Source organism: Haemorhous mexicanus, chromosome 1 (assembly GCF_027477595.1).
Source record: "Haemorhous mexicanus isolate bHaeMex1 chromosome 1, bHaeMex1.pri, whole genome shotgun sequence".
NCBI lineage: Eukaryota > Metazoa > Chordata > Aves > Passeriformes > Fringillidae > Haemorhous > Haemorhous mexicanus.
The window spans coordinates 30,973,232-30,999,266 of NC_082341.1; the positions used below are offsets into that span (position 1 = coordinate 30,973,232).

General features: G+C 38.6%; 1 protein-coding gene across 1 annotated transcript in view; it reads right to left on the reverse strand.

Annotated features, from left to right (window-relative positions):
• Positions 1-3,159: 3,159 nt before the first annotated feature.
• MACC1 (MET transcriptional regulator MACC1) overlaps positions 3,160-26,035 on the reverse strand; it is a 37,992-nt gene continuing 15,116 nt past the window's right edge. Inside the window, exons 2-5 of the mRNA XM_059844423.1 lie at positions 21,157-21,271; positions 17,042-19,080; positions 14,389-14,577; positions 3,160-8,180 (exon numbers count right to left, since the gene is read on the reverse strand). Coding sequence (XP_059700406.1) covers positions 7,968-8,180; positions 14,389-14,577; positions 17,042-19,080; positions 21,157-21,271 — 2,556 coding nt within the window. The 3' untranslated portion in view covers positions 3,160-7,967. The remainder of the gene's footprint in view (positions 8,181-14,388; positions 14,578-17,041; positions 19,081-21,156; positions 21,272-26,035) is intronic.

Sequence of the window (26,035 nt, forward strand, 5' to 3'; positions counted from 1 at the left end):
ACCAAGGGCTGTGCTCAGCCATTGTGGTGCTAATGGGAGAGCATGCTGACCAGAGATGGAGCAACAGGTAACACAGGTTTTGTGACCAACCTGCAAGGACCTGCAGGGCTGGGGTGGGGTGGGCATGGGGCAGGCAAGAGCTGGAGAGCAGCTCACAGAGGTGTGTTCCAGGTGGTAGAAAGCCCAGGCAGCTAAGGCTGTTGGAAGTGGTTGTCCAGCTTAGGAGAAGCTTTGGAGAAAGAAGAAAGCACAGAGGACTGGGGGTCAGAGGAGATGGGGATCTCATTTCCAGAACCCAGAGCAGTGGGTGAGGGAGAGCAGCTGAGGTGTGAGGTGGAATGGGGTCTGTAAGGACTGACTGCCAGCCAAGCTGAGGAGAGGACACCTCTGGGAAGAGGGGCAAGAGGATTTGAGGGAATGAGAAGGCTGGGAAGGCAGGCTTGTGGCATGGGTTGCAAAGAGGTCTGTGCCTCCGTGGGACTGACCTGAACATTTCCAACCAGGACCTGTGGAGGAAAATTGGACCAGACAGTCTCCACATGGATCTGCACTGGTCATTCTCATTCTTCTCATCTCAGCTACACCACCACTTTTGCTTTATGGAGCAATATAGGCCTTCTGTAGGCAGCTAAAAATTGAGGAAAGGATAAGGTCCCTTCAGTTTCCTACAGTAGTTTGTTATGTTTGATACCCTGACATGAAGGTAAATGGCTTCCCACTGAAGTCATCCTGCTGGCTGGAGGTCCCCAGGTGAAAAGACTTGTTTGTGTGTATGAAAATGAAGCTTCTGACCTAAAACCTTTAAAGAATCTTGCAGGCATATGAAACCAATTCAAATTTCTCTTTCTATGAGATAATCCCCTGGTACTAATGACTGAGGTCTATAATTTATTCAGCAAAATGTCCCAACTCCTTCTTCCTGGGGTTTCAGGGCTTCGGGAGTTTTTTATCTTTTTTATTCTTTTAGATTTGATAATCCTATTTAACCCTCCTGCAAATGGGACCCCAGGGAGAGATTTTCAGTTACACACAATTAGTTTTATAAGCAGCATTATTAAATCATCCATTGGCTGTTTGGTATTTTTAAGTTCCTTTATAAATAGCAATAGAGCCTTTTGTATGAAGAACAGAGGGTGGCATTATATGAAATCACTTTAGACTCTAATAATAACTTTTTCTGCTTGTGAGTAAAGCTAAGAAGTGAGCTTTCTTGTCTTAAATTTTGTTCAAAAACCTTTCCCCCACTCATTCTTTCTCCTCTTCATGATTTTCCCTCAGATGCATAAAATAAGCCTTCATTGGATCCTGAGAGAAAAGCAAGTTCATGGAGCAGGGCCAGCCCTGAGGAGTCTTGCTAGGTTGATGTCTCCCTGCCTAAAGTTGAGAACTGTGCTCCCCCATCAGTGACCCCATTGCCAGAGGCAGCATGTCAGAGGATCACAGCTCAGTCCAGCTGCTCTTGGACTCAAGGCCACAGAGCTGGAGAAGGGCCACGGCTGTTGCTAAATATATTGAGGAACTGTTGTGTGAACTGGGGCAGAAGGGAGGCAGGTGCTGGAAAGGAGCCTGTGGGATGTCTGAGGACCATGTGAGTCCCATGGTTGTCAAAGGGTAGTTCCTGAAAGGTGGCTGTAGTCAGGTGGGGTTGGGTCTCTTTCTCCAGGCAGCAACTGACAGAACAAGAGGTCACAGTCTCAAGCTGTGTCAAGGGAAATATAGGTTGGATATTAGGAAAAAGTTTTTCATGGAAAGACTGATAAAATACTGGAATGTAGTACATACAGGGAGGTGGTGGAGTCACCATCCCTGGGTATGTTTAAGAGGAGACTGGATGTGGCAATCTGTGCCATGGTTTAGTTGTGGTGTCAGGGAATGGGTTGTACTCAATGATCTTTAAGGTCTCTTCCAACCTTGTGACTCTGTGATTCTGTGAAGAGTGCAGGAAGGGTGGGGTGAGACGAGGCATCTGCCCACTCCAGACCCACAGTCTCTAGAGGAAATGGTGAGAAACAGCATAAGTGGAAGACAGTATTTCTCCCTGCTGCATTTTCAGTATCCAATTCTGCATTCTATATGAAGCCAGTGGCTGTAGAAAAACCACCACATCCACTCTGCACTTTTTTTTTCCTCTGCGACTCTGTGAATTTTCCTGGTTTTCTTTTGAATCTATGTATGATTTTGTCTTCAGCAATATCCCATAACAACATATTCCCCAATTCTTCACTGTATGAAAGGGTAATTTTGTTTATTTTTAAACCCATTGCCTGATAACTTCATTTTTATGAGACAGACTGAGCAGTCATTGCATATTCACCTCCCCCTTGTCACTTCCGATTCCCATTGTTCTCAGGGTATTGTACTTGACAGGGCTGTATTTTAGATCTTGTACTGAATTTAACACAAACATAATGTTTAACACTCTGAAGTGTGGAGTGGAGCTGAATGCTCTTCATCGTTGTCTGCTCTCCAGGGACTATTGTGCTGCCACCCCTATTCCTGCCAGGCCACTTCATTTGCATTTTAAAACCTGGGATTTAGAATGGTTATGTAAATTGACCTTTCAGTTCATACAATAACTCCTGATACATAGCTTTAAATTTAAGTCTGAACCATAAATTTAAGATTTAAGATATAGGCTGTGTTTCTGTCCAACTTACACTGAAAGGATCATAAGAATTTGATTTGAGAAAACTGAAACAAAAAATTCAATTAAAAAACTAATCAGCACTATTATTTCTTTTTATGGAAGGTTCAGAAGCTTGTGCTAGTTTTGACTGTCCTTTTCAATTGAGGATTTATCTTTTTGAACTTACATTCAAGATTCTCCAATAAAAAAAAAAGAAAAAAAAAATTAGAGCATATTCTTGTAAGAAGAATATGGTTCCCACTGGTTTTCACCGCAACATCCACAGACTTCCCTCTTCTCAAAAGTGAGATAATTCTGTTTCTGGAAGCAATATCAGCAAACTATTTTTGCTTATGAACACAGTAAGAGGAGTGTGCATTCATCTCTTTAACACACAGGATTTATAAATGAAGAGAAATGTGTGTAAAAACATTGCTCGTTTCCTGGTATTTACCGAACCATTTTCTTTTACCTCATGACCTCTTCCTCTGCTCTTCTTAGTCTTACAAAACCAAAATAAAATTCTCAAGAGATTCCAGTGGACAACATAATTTTGTTTATTTTGTTTAAAAATATATACTGTAAACTAAAAAAATAGATATCTACATATCTACATATATATATACATTGGCAAGAAATAGAAAATGGCACTTTTTTTTACTAAGAATAATCACAAGTTATTTGAATATCCCATAGTGTCTGTAGATATTTATTGTCAACATATCTTTCAAGAACAATGGTTATCACTCACACTGTACTAACATTTCCTTTACTTATCTACAGTTTTTCTAGGGCCTTGCCAGAGAATTTAACGGTGTCTCACACTAATGTGAAGAATATAATTTACTACAGTCTGTTCCTGGCCATGGTGGGAAATACAGCCCTTTGTTCTGTATTTTACTCCCATCTTTTCACAGGAAAACTTCATATCTATGACACAAGCACAACAAAACAGCATAGCTTTATATCCCTGATTGGTACAGCTGACCATAGCTGAACAAGCTGTTAGATGATGAAAAAGCAGGATCCCTGACTTTAGATGGGAAAATAGCATTGCCATCTGCAGTTCCACATAATTGCCTTTGTTTTTTAGTAGGTCATTGTCAGCTGGATCACTTATTGAGCCCAGAGATACTTTAGGAGTAGGTTTTTAGAGTCAGCTCAACACAACAAAATTGAGTTGCTCCTTTGGAACTGCTTAGTGTTTGTTTTCCCCACAGCTTAGGTTTACAGAAAGGATTTGTGAAAAACAGTCTTTGTCATGAAAAAATTACCTAATAAACACTTGTCTGCTCCTCCACATTTTTCTGTTCTCAGTAGGAAGAAAGATGCCTGGTGCCTCCTCCCATTGTCTCCCCTAGAAAATTCCACAAAGAACACCCCATAACATTTAGCTTGGTCTTGGCATCCAGCCTGCTGCCTGGAGCCTGGCTTGGGGAGTAGCCCTTTACTTACATTTTAAAAGAAACTTCCTTTTCCTTTCCTACACCTCTGCTTTCCAAAAAAAGCAAGTGAAACCTAAGAAACTGAACCCTTCCCCAAACCCAACCGGAGGGCTGGAACTTCTGAGGAGGAATAATATGCCTTTTCTCTCCAACCTTGACTGTTATTAATTCAGAAATATGTCACTGCACTGTGTCATTACATGGCATGAACCCTCTGCACTGCAAGATGAATGGCTTCCAACTTCACTGAAAAAACAGCTTTTTGAGTGTGAGTGACAGGTTTTCCTTGCCACTGCCCACCATGGAAGGTGTCTGCCCCACTCAGATGCTCTCAACCAAGGGAACCATTATTCCAGTTTTCATGGGTAGGTGGAATTGTAAAGCAACAGATGCGCTCACAAATTTCATTTGCTCATTTGTTTAAGAAACACCTATTCAGAGAATAGAAGGATGAAGGAAGGATAAAGGGGTTTTCTGCCTACAACTTCAAAGGAAAATGGAACTGGCTGACACAGCTGTTTTCTACACAAAGAAATTAGGAAACGTGGAAACAGAGGGTCATTTAAGGCAAGGACCAGCGGCTGGTATTTTCCCTTGTCTCCTCCCAAGGAGCTGTTAATCTCATCTCACTTTGAAGAAACACAAGAAAGTATGTGTGCAGGCTCATGGGAAAGCTGTTCTCTCTTGACAGGGTGGGAGGAAAAGAAAAAAGGTCAAGAACAGAGCATGTTTACCTAAGCCATGTGCTCCAAGCTGTGTGTTGCTGTTGAGTGCAGCTGCTTTCACTCTGAGCTGGCATTTTGTGGTTCTGAATACTAGACCACTAAATAAAATATGGGGTTTTAATACCTTTTTTTTTAAATATATCCAGTGTGGGCTGCTAAAGTAAACAGCATATTGCACGAGTGCACATTTCATTCATATGAGCAGAAGCTTAAAGCAGTAATGGGAGTGCAATTAGCAACCAGCAGTCAAAGGCCCTGGAATACAGCACAACTGCAGGCAGATATAAATTTCCTTTTAAAGAAATATACGTGGAGGACATGTTGCATAATTCTGCAAGCTAAGGAGAGCACTGACTCACTGAGTCAATATTTGCTAAATTTGCTGGGCCAAATTCAACTCTTGTTCAGGACAGAAAAAGCTTTCAGTGCAAAGGGCCTGGCCATGAGAGCTACAGGCAACATCCTCTGATCCCTAGGCTCTTCTCTTCCTGAGACCATGACCACTGACTACCTTCTTGGGATGGGCTTTCCTTCAGCCTCAATGGCTTTAGGCAACTTGTCCTTTATATTTATATTCAGTTGACTTGTGCCATTAGGAATTCTGGTAGCTTTTCCCACTCTTTTGACTGGTATTCATAACAGAAAAACACAGGACTGAACAAAGAAATTACTACATGTCCTTTTGAAAAAGAAAGTAAACACACATTTACTAAAGATAAGAAATTAAGATGTGGAAGAAAAGGATGGAAGCACAGTCTCACTTTCAGAAGCAGATGCAAGCTGAGTTGCTTAGCTGTTGCAGCCAGGTTAACAAAAGAGGGAAAAAAGTGAAAGGAAAATGGTTTTAAAAATTGACATAACAGGGCTTTAAGCAAGGGAACATAGCCTGCTTGGATGCATGAAAAGCAGATAGTAAGACAACCGAGTGAAGCTGAAAGATTTGCTTTGTGATCTCCTCTGGTATTTCAGCTCTGAGGAAGGAAAAAGTATATTTCCCTGAGGTTTTAAGTTGATTTGGCGTGCGACCTCTTGCACCACTACAAAATCCTGTTCAGGTTTCACAGTCTGCTAAGAGCAGGGTCTAAGGTAGAAGCAGAAGCAGTCTAGGAAACCTAAAAAAAAATCTCAGCAAGTTTGTATTAGTTCTTAACATTTTATACTCCAATATTTGCATGTGTCTTTTTTACATTTAAAAACATCTTTTAACATATTTTATACCTTTTCCTTACCTAGCAGCACAAAAGAGTGGGACAACCTACTTTCTCATCTTTCAGGGGCTTCACTACCTGCAGAAGGAAGGACAAGCTGTCTCTGCACTGAAGCGCAGATCACAAGAGAAATTTCTATTTTCTCTGCAGCTCTTCTTAAAACTCTGTGGGGAAAGATATAAAATCGGTGCTGGCACCTGAAACAGCAGGGAGCTTTGATAATCTGGCTCCTTTTTCTCTACCTTTCCTTGATCAGCAACAGCAGATAGTGCTCTGTGGACTGAATTCCTCGTTGTCCTGCAAACCAAGGGCAAGTCCTCTGAAGACAGATAACTTGTATGCATACTAATTCAGAAAATGCCCTGATGCTAGAGGACCTTCTGGTGAATGAATTTACCTATTATCCTGGCAAGTACTCCTTCCTCAGCCCCCTTCCTGAGCTATGGATACATTGGGAAAGCTTAATGAAAGTGGAAAAGAAAAAGGTTAGAGGAAAGGAGAGGGGAAGAAAAATGTCTAAATGTAGTTTTACTTAGAGTCACAAAACCTCCCTTAGCAGAAATAAACTAAGACAACAGAGGAAGCGCAGTTTCTGGACTGAAGTGCTGTATTTTGCTATTCTTGAAAGAATTTGGCTTTGTCTTGTCAACCACAAGTGATGGCAGAATGCCAATTATCTTTTCAACTGGTTGTCTTGTGTATCTGCTGATGTTTCTGAATGAATGTTGATCAAAGGAGCGCAAAATGGATTTAACCTTTAAATCTATCACTTATCTAAAAATATATTTAATACATTAAAAATTTTATTAAAAAATTTTCTCAGCCTGTAACTATTATTCAACCTGTATTTTCTGTACTTATAATAAGCTACTCAGTTATTGGAAGATTTTTACTGGTAGAATCTAAGCAGGGTTCTTTTTAGAACATATGACTAGTTGTAATTAATTGCTCCACAAATAAATTAATCTTAAAAGCACTCCACTGTTAACTTTTTTTGAGAAAATAAGTCATCTTCCATATCCAGTGAGGTAGAAGAAAACAATCAACAGATGCGGGTATGAATTGTTTCCAGTCCTTGTACCTACAAAGTCTCCTTCCCTATTGTACTTACCTAAAAGCAACAGGGAAGGACTATGGAAATGATCAGAGGGATGGACAGTGTGCATAAAGAAGGCTTCTGGAATTTTCTGTAATTTCCATTCAGCAGAATGTAGAAAAAAATGGCAGAAATATAAACTAACAAAAATATGAAAAGAGACAAAACCCTGTTGAGTTGCATCAACAAATAAATCAAAACCAAACGGTTTTGAGATTTTATCTTCTGTCTCTCTTGAGTCTTTAAAATAGATACCAGAAGCTGTTTTGGAAAAGTGCAGCACACACCTATTTTTTGAGTGTGTGCAGCACACACCTATTTTTCCAGGAACTGTTGAATTCCTTTGTGGTGAGACAATTAGATTAGTTTTGTCCCAGATGAGGATGAAAAAATCTTAAAGGTTTTTTTGTAAGCTAACCTGCACCCACTGAATTAGAGCTGAGGGGTTTGAGCACCAAACATTAAATGTATTAAATATTTAGATTTTAATACTTCACTGAAAACAATGTAAACCTAGGCTCCACATGCTGAACTCCCTCATGAATAGTTCTGTTTTTTAAACTGATCTCTTCGTAGAAGTCAGTGCAATCAGAAACAGCTCCTTTTAGAAAATATCCCATAGAATACAAGTCATTTTTGTTGACCTCATTAGTTTAATTCCCCATTCTTTTCTTATTTACTCAGAAGCCACTAGCACGCTCTGGCAATCTGTAGCTGAGAACCATCGGGCTAGACCCAACATCAGCTCAGTTAAAACAAACTTCATTCTGTCATTCTCTACAAGTATCTCCGAAACATAAGCACACAGATAAACTCTACACAGTGGTATAGTTTCCTAAAAGATTTTCCAAAAATGTATTATGTCCATTACTCTTCCTCCATTTTGGAAAAGGCACTTGCTCTTAACACCTCCATGCAATTTACAAGAATCAGAGCTCCAGTTAACTCTCGCCACTGTTTTGTTACTGGGTTTTTCATTTTATCCAAGGCTGATTGCAGGTCTTGTAAGACATCCCTGTAACCATCTCCATAATGGGCAGCCCAAGTGTAGAGAAAGTCATATGCAGGTTTCCACATCATCTGAAAATAAAGGGGAAAAAAAATAGTGGCAGAAATTTAATTATTGAGAAAAAAAAATGCTAAATAGTTGAAAAGTCACAAAAAAGAAAAGAAAAAATAAGTGTTTAATCTCTAGGCATGCTGAAATGCTTTGCAAAAAGAGGCATTTTTATATAAATCTTATTTATGTTATTTCTATTAAAATCAAATTCTCAGAGAGGTAAATGACAGATAAACTCTTCATTCAGACAATTATCACCAAGTCAAAATTGATCCTTGTCTGAAACTATAAGTCAAAGAGCAAGAGTGGAAGGAAAATACTTTTCATCTTTTGCAGTGCATACACCCATGTCTTAGGCTGGGGGTGTGTATTCTATTTGCCATCTGTTAGAGGTGTGCCAGTTATCTTCTGTTAATTGGGCAGTTTTCTTTATCTCTTCCACAACCAATCCACCTCTCTGGGGAGATATCTTCTGTTAATGGGCCATCGAGTGTCATTGCATGACTGATAAATTTCATCATCCATTGTGAGAAGCTCCCCCCAGAGGGAGGAGTCAAGCATTCCTACCTGAATATAATCAGATTTGGAGCATCAGAGACAGCTTTTTCCCACTGGATTCCTAGAAGAGTAGCTTTCTTCTCCGCTGGATTCCCAGAGGAAGACCAGACCCATCTATTCAGAGGAAAACTACACCCTTCTACAGGATCACTGCTCCAACAGAACCACCCCTGTCACTGCAGGAGGACTGCAGATAGCATTTAACAGGACTGCTACCAACACCCTGACCAACAGGGTGTCAGGTCATATTCTGACTCTGTCTGTGTTTTCTTTTTTGTACTATTACATTGGCATTTTTAATTTTCTTAGTAAAGAACTGTTCTTCCTATTCCCAAATCTTTGCCTGAGATCCTCCTAATTTCAAAATTTTAATAATTTGGAGGGAGGGGGTTTATGTTTTCCATTTCAAGGAAGGCTCCTGCCTTCCTTAGCAGACAGCTCTCTTTTCAAACCAAGACTACCCAGCAACAGTTTCCCTATTTGGTTGTGCTTTTGATGATTAGTGCCCCATTAATCAACCTTCTACAGTCCTTCTACTCAGCCTGGAAATTTTAAACACGCTTTTTACCTTACAGAAATGTTTTCTAACAGCAGCAGAAACTTAATCTGGCTACTGCCATAAAAGACAATAAAAAATGCTTCTAAAAAGCATCCTCAGGCTAAGGAGAATCTCCAACCTTTATTAGATACGGGGGCAACACTGTGGTGAAGGATGAGGGAAAGGTTGAGGTACTTAATGCCTTCCTTGCCTCAGGCTTAAATACCCAGACCAGCTGCTCTCTGGGCATCCATTCCACTGAGCAGGAAAACAAGGATGGGGAGCAGAATGAAGTCCCCTTAATTAATTTAGATTGGATATTAGGAAAAATTTCTTCACTAAAAGGTAGGCCAGGCATTGGAACAGGCTGCCCAGGGAAGTGGTTGAGTCGCCATCCCTGGAGGTATTTAAATCACTCATAGGTACTTAGGGACATGGTTTAGTGGTGGACTTGGCAGTGCTGGGTTAACTAGATCATCTGACTAGCTGATCTTAGATGTCTTTTGCAACCTCAATGATTCATGATTATAACATGATTTATCCTTAAAATCTATTTTTTAAAAAGGGGGAAAAGCATCCAAACACTCTAAAACAGGGAAGTCAAAATCTTTTATAAATTTTTATGAAGACATAAAATTTAAAAATTTTTCTGCAAGAAACAAAAGAAATTAAAAGATTACCAGTGCTTTTTTTGTTTTTCAAACTATTACTCATTTGGTTTATGTCAAACAAATGGAGCAAATCCTTAGCAGGGTAATTTGTCATTGGTCTAACTACATTAATTAAGTTATAGCAGCATGATTCAGATACCAAGCTGGACTTTTATCTTTCAAAGTGCTGAGTGAACTTGCTCAGTTAACAAACAAAATAATTATTTTCCCAGTTACTGCTTTTCCAAATGTTACTTGGGCAATCAAAATTCTGGTTTCCCTCTCCTTATTGGCAATAAAGGTTATGCAAACAGCAATTGAGTTAAGGGTTGCAGGGATGATGCACAAATCCACAAAGAAACCCATGACTCTCCAAAAAGGTTCTGTCATTCACTGTTTTAACAGGAACATACTTATGCATAGTAATAAAGGTATATGGACTGATGATTTTTTTATTTATATATATACACACTCACAAAAGTGATCAGGAAGTTGAAGGTTTTTTTAGCATCTTTTCCTCTTTTATCAAAAAACCCCAGTTTTTATGGTTGTGAGGGATAATTCTGAAGAAAATTGGTTATTTCCTCAATATTATCTTATTAATTTACAAACAGTACACAACATAAAGCTTTACTTCCTTAATTTAAGCTTTATTTACTTGATCCCTGGAGGAACTGAGTAGGAGGAGAATTTCTTTGCTCATAGGTCTGAACTTTTCTCCATATTTTTGGGCTATCTTTCAGCTTACCCAAGACTGATTCTGTCATTGTTTATGTGAACATTTCCCTCAAATTCTGCTGCCATACCCAAATGGAAAAAAAACCCCATTAGACTTACAGCCTCACAGTCTCATTAGTCTAGTCTAGTCTAAACTTACTGTCTCACCGTCTGATTAGTCTGGTTTCTACCTTGAGTTTAAGTAATAAAAATGTGCCTGTCCTCTCAGTGAATTTTTTTATTTTAGGACTACAGGAGAGAAAGATATCATCATTTTCCCAAATGAATAGTTCCTAATATTTCCTTTAAGCAAGTCTATCTTAAGTCATAATCATAAGTTTACAGAAGAAGAGAAAACTACATCGGTGGTAGGTGGGAAGAAGGAGATTGATGAATTCTTTTGGGGTTTTTTAGAGAGGCTAAGTTGAAAATAGTTTTTTTAATATACTACTGTAAATATTATATATTATAACATATCTTAATTAACTAAATCATGTCAATACTGTTGCATTTATGTTGGGTCTAGAAAGTTTCTGTATTCTTATTTTTAGCTTGATAGCCAAAGTAGCCAACAAGAGAAGCTGGTATCTTCTGAAATTCTGCTACTGGTATCTCCTGAAATTCTCTTCTGACCTCTTTCTGGGTCTCTTTCTTCATTTTCTTACATTCCTATTAAACCAGGATATTTAAAGAATGAGGGGACAGTCTTCTGTCTTCACTAGAATGTGATAAAACAATGCATAGGAAAAGATGTTATGCTTTGCCTTATGCTGAAGGTCAGTCTGACTTTGTAATAAGACAATTCGCTGAAATATCCTTAAATACAAACTTTGATTTCCTCTAATCATGCACAACTGTTTTGCTTTTTTTTTTTTTAACTAAGGCAAAAGAAAAGAAAGAAAGAAGAAAACGGAGAATGTAGGGATCAAAAACTTTGCAAACTGGTCACCATTTATGAATAATTAACTCAGCAATACTCTACACACTCATCACATTAAACTAGTACTGCAAACACAGCAGTGGTTCTAAGGCAGATTCTCCTCCATATCCACGTACTCTAATGCAATGGGTGAACTGAATTGCATTCAAAATTCCTGAATTGTATCAAAGCAGAATCTCAGGCAAAACATTAAATCACTGCAGCATCCTGGTCAAGTCTCATCTCAGCTGTGTGCATGAGTTTTCCCTCATTCCCACTCTCCCTGCTGAGTATGCAATAATAACACCTACATCCACTGCAAAGTGATTTGGAATTTACTGATGAAAAATGCTTCATAGTCTATGCACCCATTGTAGGTACCTCAAGCTGCCTCTGTGATCATTTGCAAGATTTCTCCCACCAAGAAAAATATGAAGTTTAAAAGCAGAAATATTTTTTAACCAATCAATTCTCCTGATGATGGAACAACCCTTGGTGGGGAATGAACTAGTTAATATTTTTATGTAATCCTCAATAGCTAGTCAAAACTTATTAACCTCCCCCAAGTTTGCTGGGTTTCAGGTTTTAAGGCCAAAAACTACTATCAGTGGCAAAGTTAAAGGTCAGAAGAAAGCACTGATATCCACTAGAAAGTACTGAAATTTGGGTTAGGTTCAGAGGACACTGAGGATACTGAGTGATCACATGAGACACCAGCGCTAAAAACCTTGTGCTTTGAATTCACACCCATGTGGGCAAGCACAATTAAAAAGCTCACCCAAATCAAATAAATCCTCCATAAGCCCAGAATAATCTTTGAGAAATGACACAGAAATACAGCAAAATTCTGATCTTTAATTGTTTGTTGAATGTTCTCTGAAAAAAAAAATAGAGTGTACTGTATTATAGGCTTTTATTTATGATAAATTTGAATGCACTGTTTTGTCAGCAGACATTGTCACTGAAACGCAGAGAATTTTCTGGATGGTTTGCCATAAAAATAATTTAACAACTCTTGAAAACAAATGAGTGATTGTATGAGGTAGAAGATAGGCTTCATGGAAAATCAAAACCCATTCAAAGCAAAGTGTTTATTTAAAAAATTTCTTAATATAAAAATAAATAGGCATGATGCTGGAAAAACAGTTATAAGATTGTTTTATTTCTACTGTCTATCAGCAAAGGGGAAACATTCCCAAGCAACATGGAGAACAGCAGAGTTGTATATTGTTCATGTTAATAATTCCTTCTGCAGAAAGCTGGGGGTTTGTTAGCCAAACACAGAAAGCTCAGTACTAAAACAAAAGTGTAGGAAATCAGACAAGCCACTGCCTAACAGTAAAAAAGAAAAACCAAGAGAGTAGACATGGGATTGGAAAGGCTGATAATTTTATGAGAAAAAATTGGACGAAGGTGCTTCCAGACTGAAGTACCCATAAAAGAAAAAAAAACATACAAAATAGCTCAAAGAGAAAACTGGATCTGAGAAGGAGGCAGTGATTGCAAACAACAACTATGTAGATAATGTTGTTGAAAAGTGCAGAAGCACATGAGCAAACACGTAGAATTTTGATCAAGTATTGATTGGGGAGGGAGAGCAGAGCATTCAAAAGCAATAAGAGGTAGTAGTTCATGATTAGAGCAGAAATATCTTGGTAGTTTTCACCAAGCAAATGAAAACAAGATGACAGATGCACTGATTCAGACAGTGGAAAGGAGTGGAAAGGATAGGTTTGGCAGGGAATAAGTAGAATCAGCTGCAGGAAAATAGAAAAAGGAGGAAAAAATTATCTTGAGTAGTTGTGAACCTGTGAATGGGAAATAGCAATTCCTTTGGCACTAAGAGGTGAGGGAGAGGGAATGCAGTCTGGATCATTTACATTACCTGCAATAATCAGGAGATGATGGTCTAGGCAGAGGGAGAGTCAAGCCTGAATGTAAGCTCTGAAGTCAGAATGATCATTCAGCAATGCTCATAAAAAAGGGATTTTCAGAGCAAAAGCCAGTCTGGAGCCTAGAAGTCATTGGCACATAACTCTGTGGGAAAGAATGGAGCTACTGCATGTTTTGGTGTTAGAGGAGAGAAGGGAGCGAGTAACCTGGTTGCCCAGGCAAAGGTATGCCAGGAGGAGAGGCTGACCCTCAGCTCAGAAATGTGGACAAGGGTCTGCCCCAAGTCTTGTGCCATATCTTGTGCCATATCTGACATTGCAAGGATGCCACGAGTATCTCTGGTCACCTCAAATGGCACTAGAGATTTAATTAGGCATCTAAATTTCTCCTTAGGTCTGTATGCACTAAAATACATCTGAGAGGATAAATTGGCTTTTTTACAAAGCTCAAACTTCTCTACAAGAAAGATGCTTTACAAAGGAAAAAAAAAAACTCCATGATCTACCTGACAAACTACAAACTTAAAGCATAGGTTTGCCATCTTCATACATCAGAAGTAAAATTGGTGTCAGGGCTTCCAACTTCTTCTCATGCTACTTAAGCCAAATGATACAAAGTGTTACACTGGCACAGAAAAGTATTAATGATAGAAGTCAGCTTCCTTTTTTGGAAATAGCAAAAGCTGTACAGAATGTGATTAGAAGTGGCTCCTGCAAGGACCAGCTGGTCCTTCTCACTGTGTCTGAAATGACAGCAGAGGTGTGAGTGAGGTTAACAAGCGGACAGGACAATAAAAAAGGATTGAACCTAGCCCTGAAGCTCAAGACAGGAACTGAGACCTTCACTGGACAGTGCAAAAGGAAAAAAGCCTGCAAAACTGGGAAGAAGGAAGGTCCCTGGCTGTGTTTGTGCAGAGGAGGAAATGTGCACGTGCTGTTACACCAGCCCCTTACCTCCAGAGCCACTGCTCCATTTTTCCCGTGGTGGGGCACTTCGTAAGCCTCTATTTGCTGCTTTGTGAGGCGGGCTAGCTTCTCCGCGAGCTCCCGCCAGCTTTTGCCAAGCTTGACAGCTGAAGTCAAGATGATGGTGTCCTGGGTAAGACGTGCCACTAATCCCTGGCAATCTATTTTCAAAAGTGCCTGCAACAATGATTTTCATTAGTGATCCTTCACCAATAATTGCAAACAGAACATTTTAATTTTTTTTTTAGAGCACTATTCTGCATTTCTACATAAACAGGAAGACTTTTTTTACTTTTGTGTTCTTACAAGTATGTGGGTTTTTTTCCTACAAAATGGTGTTGCCAACATTTTCAGAGGAAAAATGCCCATGAGCTTAGGAAAAAAAAAATCAAGCTGGCATTCAGCTGCTTCAGCATTCCAGTGTCAAGTGGGTCCTGCCAAGCTTACAGATCCTGAAAGAAATCATACTTCTCCAAAAAAAAATATTTGGCACCAAAAAAAATTTAACTTCTTAGAAGTATGACATGAGACTTCAAAATTAAGTTAGAGCACTATTATACTAAGGTGTGGCCCTTAATCTAGGGCTTTATTTGGAAAATCACACATTGGCCAGCATCATTGATTTACTCCCCCCACAGAACTAATAATTTTTTTGACCATTAAGGAGAAATGCAAATATAGAACCTTTCCATCCTCCTTGCCAAAAAAGCATTTAAAGACACTCAAATTAAAATGGTTGAAGGTGTATAACCTTGAAATGTAGATATGTTGAATTCTTCTTTCTTTTTATGTTTGGATAAGAGCTAGTAGGAAAAATAAATGTTGGGTTTTTTCCTTCTCCTCAATTCACACTGAAATATTCCACTGAAACTGTTCAGGTTTTCAGGGAAAAATCAAGATCAAAACACAGACATTTTCCTTGTTTTTTTAGATACTAATTTTTACAGAAGTATCAAGGATTTCTGCTGAAATCAGACATATGTGTGATTTAATTTTAAAGTATTAACCAATAAAGACCTCACAGCAAACAGAACTTTGGTAGGCAGACTAGTGAGAAACTGACTACAGTGCATTGTACAAAATTTCCCTAAACTGGAGACAAAGTTGTTCAGTTTATGTTTGCTCTGATAAGCAAGAACCCTATAAATCACAAAAAAATTGAGATTTCTTAAAAGAAGTAACTGAAAATTCCACTCAAAAATTACATGGATGACATCTAGATTTATATCTGACTCTACAAAGACAAGGAGCTGTATAGGCACTTCCTAGCAAAAATACATAAATCTCACAAAACAGGACATTGAGCAACCTGGTCTAATGAAAGGTGTCCTGCCCATGACAGGATGGTTGGAATGGAATGAGATGATCTTTAAGATCCCTTCCAACCCAAGCCGTTCTATGATTCTATAAGCTTAATCTAATTATGCCCCACTTTTTGCCTGTTTTGTAATGAACTCTGTTTAACTGTATTCAGTTAAAAGTGTGGACAATTTTCACATTTAGGTCCCACTCTCTTTTCTGTAAAGAGATATGACAGGTTTTGCTATACTTCATACAGGCTCAGTTTTATTCCACAAAGTTTGATGTGCTCTTAAGAATTGTAAGTGGCCACTGCTACCAAAACTTTCTGAATCCTGCTGAAATTTCTGTCATCACTTCAAAGAGGATATAGTAGTTTTGAGAAGTAAACTCAGTTGAGGTTTACAATTCAGGATAGTCAAAAGGCTTTAGATGAATAACTACAATGTGAGTTTCTAAACATCTACATTTGTAATACTTTATTTGCATATCAGAAATTTAATTATCTTCTGTCCCTTCATTTGTTGGTCAACTTTTCTGTAAGAGGCAAGGAAAGTATTAAGTGACCATGAATTTCAAACTAATTTGCACACAGATCAGCAAGTAAATTAGGATAGTTAATAGTGCCACCTATTACCTGGAAGGAATTAGAATAAACTTTTGATACACATTTGGCAGTATTTAGTCACATAGAAGTTGTCCAATGGCTTACAAATGAGGTCCATGAAAATACACACTGAAATACTTGCAAAATCCTTCTTAGGCCACTTCAGCATTGACTAAGGAGTAAGGTGTGGATAAAAAAAACTTGCCCTCAACATTTGGATTGAGATGTCCCTTTTAGTTATATGAAGCTAAGCTAGACATGCAACTTACCATAGACAAATATCTATGTATGTATATGTACAGATATAGACAGATAGATGATATCTATCTATATCTATGTATGTATAGTGGAATTCCCACAGTATGGTAATGTTACTTAATATTTCACAACAGGAATGTGAATTTCTCAGGAAAGCAATTTACCAAGACAAATGACAAAACAGTTTCAATCATGGCTATTTAAAAACCAGAAAAGTCATCTTAGTCAACCTACTAAATGAACACAGTTCATGCAGCATTACAGAAGAGTGTTTACAATGAATTGATCAAATTATTATTCTTCATGAGAGTTTGGATGTATTTTCCACCTATTGGTATCTACAACTTTTAGAAATATATTCAGGTTTATAAAGATCCTGCAAGGATACAGAATCATGTTTTCTTGTTCCTACATTAATAATGAGTAGTTTCTTGTCAATACATTCCCAACAAGCCAGTTAGCTCATGCAATACTTACAACAATGAGTTCATAAAGAAATAGTCTTTTTTTTTTGTTAGCATGGCAGTCTTGCTTCATCTTTTTCACAACATGCGCAACTCTTTCTGATTCTTTATCAATCTGTGCCTCATTAAAGTCATCCAAAGACATATGTGAGTATCCCAACACCTCAGCTAAAGCTCTCCAGTCATAAACACTCTCTGACACTGTAGATAGAACTACTGAGTAGATATAAGTCAGTTTTTTGAATGGCAATGCAATTTGTTCAACAAGATTCCTGGTTGTTAGCTCACTATCAGCAGTGTCCATAGCTTGTTCTTTAGAAATCACTTTAATGTTTTTGCAATGTACAAGACCAATTTTTCTTCTGAGAACTCCCACATACCACTCTTTCATTTTAGTTTGTCCGCTGGCTTTAACTTTATCTTCACCAAGCAGAGCTATTGTGTCTCCTTTAAAATATTCCAGCAAATAGTCAATCTTATTCTGACGTAACACAGTTTTCAAAGCCACTCCATAAGTGTTGACAGTCAAAGTTTTGTCTTGAAACTTTGGGTATTTTATTGTTGGTATCAAAAGCCATGGTGCAGACTTGATTTCCTTGCGGTTTTGTAGACACTTTGGCCGATTAATAATTCCACTTAATTTTGGAGCTGGATCAGGAGTCGTAACATGGAACTGTGTTATTTGGCTACTTTTCAAGATTTTAATCTGAACAAGGAAAACAAAGAAATGCATCTCCCTGCATCCAAGCATGGAAAACAGGAATTGTTGGCGGACCATTTCACCAGTTTTCAACTCCTCCTTTTTAATATTTTTGCTTTGATCTTCCATTTTTACTTGAAAGTCTGGATCACAAGATATCAAAGAAATGTTTAGGTCTTGTGGTTTTTCAAGCAGAAATGTATGCTTTCCCCACAGCTGAAACACCACAGGAGGCATACTTTTCCCCCCTTTTTTTATATCGCAAATCGTGAGTTTTCCTGGAATGTAATTATGACCAAAGACTGTAAAAACTGCTGTAAAAGATGGATGAATGTATTTGGGACCATAAATTCCAACTGAGACTGTTCTATGGACATAGTCCCACACATTAGTTGCTGGAGGCTGGATTTTGCTTGCTTGTACAGCAATCACTGCATACATCACATGACTTAGGTCTGTTAGCTTCACTTGTATGGTATCTTGATAAATATAGCAATTCTCTAGCTTCTTAAAAGGTCCTTCTTTGTTGAGACTAAAAAAACACACAATATCACACATAACTTGGCTGAGTGGATCACTCTTCACTTTAGCTGCAACTTTCACTTCTAGGAAAATGGCTTCGCTTGTGTTGAGGTTGCTCAGTGTAAGTTCTATCAGAGGACTTACTGTGCTGGACAGCTCATTGTTGCATGACAATGGAGGGTTAAGGATAGCCTTTAAACCAACTTCTTGGAATTCTCCTGGTAATACATGACCCACAGGGACACGAATGTTGATATCTGAGTCAGGTAGCTGCACTGAGCCCCCTTCGTGATTCAGTTTACAAACTACATGAATGTCTGTAGCTTGTGTTTGTGCCCACCCAGGGCTGTGGCTCATGGCTTCTAAATCCAGGCAGGATCGGGTGAGCTGTCGGTGGCTCAGCCAAGCCATCTTGTAGGCTTCACGGTCATTCTGAAACCATGTCATATCAGATGCAGTAGCTTTTTGAGGGGCTGTCTTGTGAGGATTAAATCTTTGGTTATCAACTATATCCAGGAAGTCAGAGACACTCTTGGATCGTCCAGATCTTCTTGCTGAAGTCTTTCTTAGTAGACAGTCAATATCTAGCTCATCACCTGAGGAATCCAAAGAGTCCCTATTGCTTGAAATTTTAGAGAACCAATAAGGTTTTTCCTTTAAGATAGAAAGACGCATATTATTTTCGTTTCTATTGGAAGCAGCTATGTCATGTACAAAAGGGTTGGATCCTGACAGTTCATTCCAGAAAGGATTAGTCTTGGAAACAGATTGGGCATGCTTGAATACACCAGGCCAGTCAATATCCAAATCCAGCTTACTTTCATTGGCATCTGTTTAAAAGCAAAAAAGAATCATTTCCTGAATCACAGAGACTTGAGATGTTTCATTCATGTCCAACTGATAGTTTGATAAACTAAGAGATGACTAAATTTTCCTCCTCAAATAGACATAGATAATTTCAGTATTTCTCCTTCAGGTTTTTAAACAGTATCAGAGTTGATCTAATTAAGAATCTTACTTAATAGAAAGACTGCTAAAAAGTTAGTGCTGAATAACAAATTGTTGTTGAAGGATGTAAAGACACTTCTTTGAGGTGTTGATCATTATCAACTCGTATGAATATTTATTGGCATTGAGTATGATAAAGTTCCATAAGGTTCAAACCATTATATTCCATTAATCTTTGGCCTCTTACAAAATGCTGTGGACTTCTTTCCTTTGTGTCTGTCTCTTTGCAAAGATTAAACAACTAGTTTCATTTTTCAAACACTGCAGACTGTACAGATAAATGCATTATTCAAGATTCCTTTTCATGCTAGTACATGTGTATTCAGTTGATAGCAGCATTCTTACAATTTCTCTCCTTGTGTGTGGAATTTGTTATACTAGCTTTCCATTAAAAAACAATCATTGATATAATTTATGAGACCTTTTACAACTTGAGGTTTGAAGAAAAATGTTTGTGGGACTACTAATTTTATGAGATTGCATTTAAATAGACAAATCCAGGTGCACAAGTGATATTTATATATGTTTTCTAATAAAAATCTCATTATTAGCAGTAATAATTATTTTTTCTGAAGAAGAGACATTCTTACATTTTATATTAACAGTTGTTCAGAAAAGCTGGTTTACAGTTGATTGCAACTCACCCTTCTTACAATGGAATATCTGCAACTTTTTATGCTAAGGGTTTCTATTACTACATTTTGCCATTTTTTTTCTATATATAGAGGCTATACCATCCCTTCTTTATATATTCTTGCAAAGAGTTTGAATTTTAGAGGGAAAAAGCAGTTTCTATTTTTTTCACCATATCTATGGCTCACATTATTACACCTTCCATAGTACTTTCCATACCCAAGGTTACTCTATATTACTCAAATGCAAGCATGACAGTGCATACAGCCACAAAAAGAAAGAAAAAATTAAATGCTAGTACTTCTCTTTTTGTTTCCTTTTTCAACTTGTAATAAAAAGCCAAAACTGTGATGTCTTTCCACGGTCCCAGAAAATTCCCAGTTTGGAAGAACCAAGGTGGAATTTGCCTGTTTGCCTGCTGCCTATCTACAAAGCTCTAACATTGTCTTGACAAGAGCCCTCCAGGTGAGCTGATAGGGGGGTTGAGCCCAGGGGCAGCCTCCTTTTCCTTGAGTGCTTTGTTTTAACCAGGGTCACCAGAGGGGGACATGCTGTACAAGTACCACTGTAAAGTTCTTTTGTCTCTGCCCTTAGGCCAAAAATTTTCCTTGTGCTGCAATGTTATTACAGTCAGATCAGTATTGCACATGAAAAATATAGATTAATTAAGCCCAAAATAAACATAAGGATTTTGTTTGGGTTTTTTCCCCATTCTAAAGGGCATGTTTCTACAGGAAAAATATAATCAGAAAACTCTGTCAGAGCCTGAGTCACTAGTACAGACACTTTCTCTTGCCAAGAGCCTGAGAAAGCACAATAGCACAATTACTGGGGTGCAGCATGTCAGCAAAGAAATAATTCCTGCTCCACAACTTACACAGCAAGTGTCAGGCTTGCTGTTATATCTGCTCCTGGACAAGAAGCTAAGAGAATGATTACCTTGTGGAGAGCAAAGTTTTCTCACCTTTGGGGTTAAAATAGCAAGGAGATTAAATTAACTTTGCCAAGACTCCAGTTTTTAAATTGTGCTAACTTCAAAATTAACCTGCCTTCATGCCCTTAAAACCCTAGATTAATCTAGTTTGGCTAAGAACTTCCTCCTCTCTTCTCCATCTTGACCCCCAGTAAACTTACTCTAAGTAGCATTTGCTAATGTAACATTAAGGATTTCAACTCTTCCTCCCAACCTGCCTGACCCAGAGTTTTGCAGAAATAAAGGCTTTAGCTGGAGGGCCTCAGTACAGAAAGTAGCAGAAGAGCCATACTGTAGCTGTCTGAAGGTGTCTGGTCATCCACATCAATCAAAGTCCCCTCTGACCGGCTTCGTGGAATCTCTCCGCTGCTTAGGGAATCTGTTCCACTACTGGAAGAATTTTCCTCCTAGAAGACAGTTAAGAATGTAAAACATCAGCAAGCATGAAATTTGAAAAAGGAGAAACTGTTGAAGAATAATGGAGCTTGTTCCTGTAGTGTGACATGAAAAAAATGGTGAAGGTTAGATTACGAGTAAATTTATGAATTCTGCCTAAGAGCGTCACAATCCTGAGTCTTATGATTGTATGTGCATCAAACCCAGCAGATGCTACAGCTGCAGTGCATTGTGGTACCCCAGCCTGTAGTGGAGTCCAATAACTCACAAATTTAAGTGTCTTGCAATTGGAACTGAGCCAATTTTGCAATAACTTCCATTCAGGTCTTGAATAAAACATTTTTTTAAAAATTGTATCAACATCCTACCTCCTTTTTTCAGGTAAGTTTGAGTAGAATCATTAAGAGGGAAGATCTACATCTGTTACTTTCCATGCTAATTAATAGAATGTATTTTCAACACTTTCTGCTTTATTATTCTTCTTATATTCCTCTCTGAAAGAAGATCAGGTCAGATTTCCTTCTAGTCAGTTGAAGAATGACTTAAAGTAACATTCCTTAGAGACCACACCATCATAGCAACAGCCTAAGAGAGGGTATTCAGGTCTCTCTTCATCCTTGTTCTGGCTACAAGAAGTTCTGTTTCATTTTAGTGCAGTCCCTTTGAGGCAGGTAACAGAAGGATGAGCCTCTCAAGGTACATTGGCTAATGCTGAAGAAATCAGGAATTGTTGTGTCTTCTATAGAAAGAGGAGCTACAGAAGTTTCAAGCTAGCATTTAGTATCCTACATGCTGAAATTACTGTATCGCACAAACAGAAGTTAGAGGAAATAAAAGATGAGAGATCTTTTGCACAGAAAAGCTCTTCAAGCTAGGGCTAAAAAGCAAGACAACATCTAGTGACTTTCCCAGAATCCTCTCACACATCCTATATGTAGTGAGACAGAATAGATGCTGACGACCAACAGATACATTAAGATATCTGGGGAAAAAAATGAGAAAAACAAAGAAACAAGGAAGGGGAAGGGAGACAGAAGGAAAAAATCCAGAATTTTTTTGGGTCCCTACGTGGCATACAATAGCTTTGTTTAGGAGCCTGAAATATTGCAGCCTTGCTGCTACTGCAGCAAACATTACAGTCTAAGTAGATGTCTTTTTATAATGTTTAAAATAAAGAAAAAAATGATTGGTCCTGTTTTTGCTGCAGCTGTAAGAAGAAGGAATTTTCATTTCCAGTTCCAGTAGGTGAGTTATGGGAAAAGGAAGCATACCTTATATCCAGGCATTGCTTCAGAAAGCTGAAGCCAGCCGTTTGTTTTCATTGCACAATGCCTTGGTTTAAGATACCTCCTTTTTTCCCTGCAAATATAAATTGGTACTTTTTGCTCTGACCACAAGAGGTACCTTCAGCTAATGGCAGTCTGTTCAGGAGTTGTTTAGTACACAGGCAGCATGCAAGGCTGAGGTCAGGCAAAGCTCAACAGTCACCCAGCACCTCCAAGGGCTGTATAGATTTTCAGGTTCCTTTGTTACCAGAAACCTCTTTTATTTGGCCTTTGGAGTACTGATTTCATGTAGTAGGTGAAGCTAGCCTCCAAAGCCAACATTCTGGCTTCTGCTACAACTACCCCACCAGAACAAAATTGGAAACTAAAATGCCTCCTTAGTCCCAACATCATTAATTCCGAAATCTGGCTTTCCACATCTGTATAAAGATATCACTGTTTCTTCTGTCTCTGATAAGTGAGGTTATTTGATAACATATACAGACTTCTTCAAAGGAAATAAATTTTGCTTTGCTGCTGCATCTCAAAATGCTGAAAAACTGAACACATTGTATAAACATGCAAGATAATTATCTCTGGCTTTTACATACATACTACGGAGATTTAGTCATGCAAGCATAAGGTATCCATAGTCTAAAATCTCAAAAAATGTACAAAAAATAAGCCTTCATTTTACAGTACCAGTGTACTTGTTGCCAGAACTAATCTCTGGCATACAATTTACTGATAATTCACAAGTGAATTTAAGAATAGTTCTTTAAATAGTTAAAACACCTACAATTATTTCAGTAGCTGCATAAAGTGGGAGGCAGTAAATAAGGATGACAAAAGGGCATAAGAGTGCAAATTAACAGGGGCTAAAATAGGAAACTCGTGGAGAAGGGAGAAGATAGTTAGAGGGAAAGAAAAACAATCTCTTTACACTGGGGGATTATATTGAAAGAGACATGACAACAAGACTGCATGTGGAAGTTTTTAAACACAATAAGGACTTCTACAAATAGAATAAACCATTTCCTTAAAGTTCCCTCTGGGAATTCCTCAAAATGTTCATCACTAGCCTGGCATAGAGATAGAAAAGGCAGATACTGAAAAGGAAAACCACTTTCAAAAATAATCCTCCACCCCCATGAAAGCATTTCTTGGTATGACAGGATGATGAGGGATCCCTTGTGATTGAGGCACATCTTCAGGCCAGCCGAGCAGAGGATGAGAGAAAAGGGGATATATAAACATTCCTGAGCAAAAGATGACCACATCTGGCCAGCATGTGAAGGGATGTGGGAAATGCTGGGGACAAGCTGTACACACACCCCTGGGTACTGGGCAATGTGCCTCCTGCACAGGGCTACATCAGCCAGCACCAGGGTGGGGTCCCACCTCTTCTCTGTTCCAGCCTGAATGCTGGGAATGGCTAAAGCCCCAGTTCCTTCCAAGAGACTAAGAAAATACGAAAAGCAAAGGCTTACCCTTTTCCATGGATACATTCTGTGATAAAATAGCATCCCAAATTAATCTTTTGATAGCACAAACCTATTAACTAGGAACTTACCTGAACAAATTCTGAAGAACAATCATTCACAAGAGAAGTGAGGTGGATGCATATGGGGATAAACAGGCATACTGATCAACACTGAAAGGGAGAGGTATAAAAAGCTTCCACTGTAAAAAGAGGGAACTGTGTATAGGAAGAACTAGAGACCAAGCTTTTCATTTGCTGTAGCAACTGAATAAGAAAGATGTAAACTGACAAGTGCTTAATGGTGCAAGGAATTATTTGACTGATGGCATGTCAGTTCACAGCGGGAAGTCAGGAGGGAGTGAAGAAGTGAAGAGGTTGGAAAGAGATCAGCTGTGGAGGTGACCAGAGAGTGAACTTGAGTGACTGCTGAGAGATTTGGCACTTCTTGTATGAGGGCAAGCAACAGTTTGCCAGGTGCCTTCTGCTGAGGATTGCTTGACCCATAAGAGCATGTAACTCAGGACCCAGGGCACTGCTGGCAGCACTGTTACAGAGGAAGAAAAATGCACTAGATGCCCTAGAGGAAGAAGAAAGTCTTGGGTAGAAAGTTCAGTTTCAGAGAAGTCAGGAGACAGATTTGCTGCAGACAGCATTTTTGCTGCATAAAACGCCTCCAAAAATATCTTCCAGGTTTTTCAAAATTCAAATGCACCTTTTTTTTTTTTTCCCCAGTCTCACTATGAAAAAAACCCATATCCTGCTGTGTCTAAAACAGTGGTAATGAAGAAAATAAGAAAAGCCCAAAGACAAACATATTCCCACTGCCTTTGCCTTCAAAAATAAGAAAGAACACATTCCATTGTGTTTTTTAAGTATCAAAATCCCAGACCAAAACACTAGCAGTTTATATTCCATTCTACCTTAACCTTTCTTCAAAAGCAGGTTTTGTTAAGAACAGAGCTCTCCTGTGGCCATGTCTCCCCATGGATTTGTACATGTTCCCCATACAGACAATGATACCCTTATTCAAAAAGATTCATGGCCTTTGTGTCGAGGATGAAGTTCATGCATTAGCAGTGACAGAGCAAGAAATAGACATGGGTGTTGGTGATGTGTCTCATTCCTCAGGCTCACTTTTGGGTTACATGGGGGAAAATTACTTCCTGCTTATGTGGGTTGGATTGTTAGACTTTCAAGTTTCTGAAAAAGGAGAAATGTAAATGCATCATAATGTTAAATAACATGGTCCTCATCTAACCAAATACTGAGTATACTGAATTATTTAAATTCTATTATATAGAGAGAAGAAAAGGAATTCTAAAGTCACAGCAATACACAGAAGGAGTGTGTCAGAAGGACTGCCAACAGAAGGACGTCATCAACAAACGTAAACCACTGCCCTTTCTCAGCAGACTAATATATTTTTGAGCAAACATTAGCTACAGTAATAAGCCATATTTTAACCGTCCCTTGGCTCTTGAGGCCTAGAACAGCTTTATGCAGCTCAGTTTAATGAAAGGCTCTTGGACCCAAGTTACAAATCTTTGATGACAAAGCTGTACTGTAGGCAGTGGCGGTACAGCATCGCAAATGGAACATTCAGCTGAAGTGAGGAAGCCTTTGACTTATTTTAGCCTGCTGCATGTGAGGCAGCCAAGGAAATGTATCTCACTTATAATAGAGATAAAATTGGCTTTTAATGCTCAGCAGAAACATTAATGGTGTAGTATGACCCAATACCTTGCCATTTTGGCTTTAATTATAGAAAGGAATTCTCAATAGATATATCTACTAGTTTACTCTGTTGTTAAACAGTTGCCAAGTTTGGTACCTACTTTTTTGATGTTCTGAAAACTTATCACCTGTGGGAACAGCAAAGCCATTCACACTGAACCCAGGGCTTAGACTTTCTGCAGATCCAACAATTGTCTGCATGGCTGCTTGGAACTGACACAATCACTCTTATAATGCTTCACCTGAGCTGGAGCTAAAGGGTAGAACTGGTACTCTCAGCACAACAAAAATGA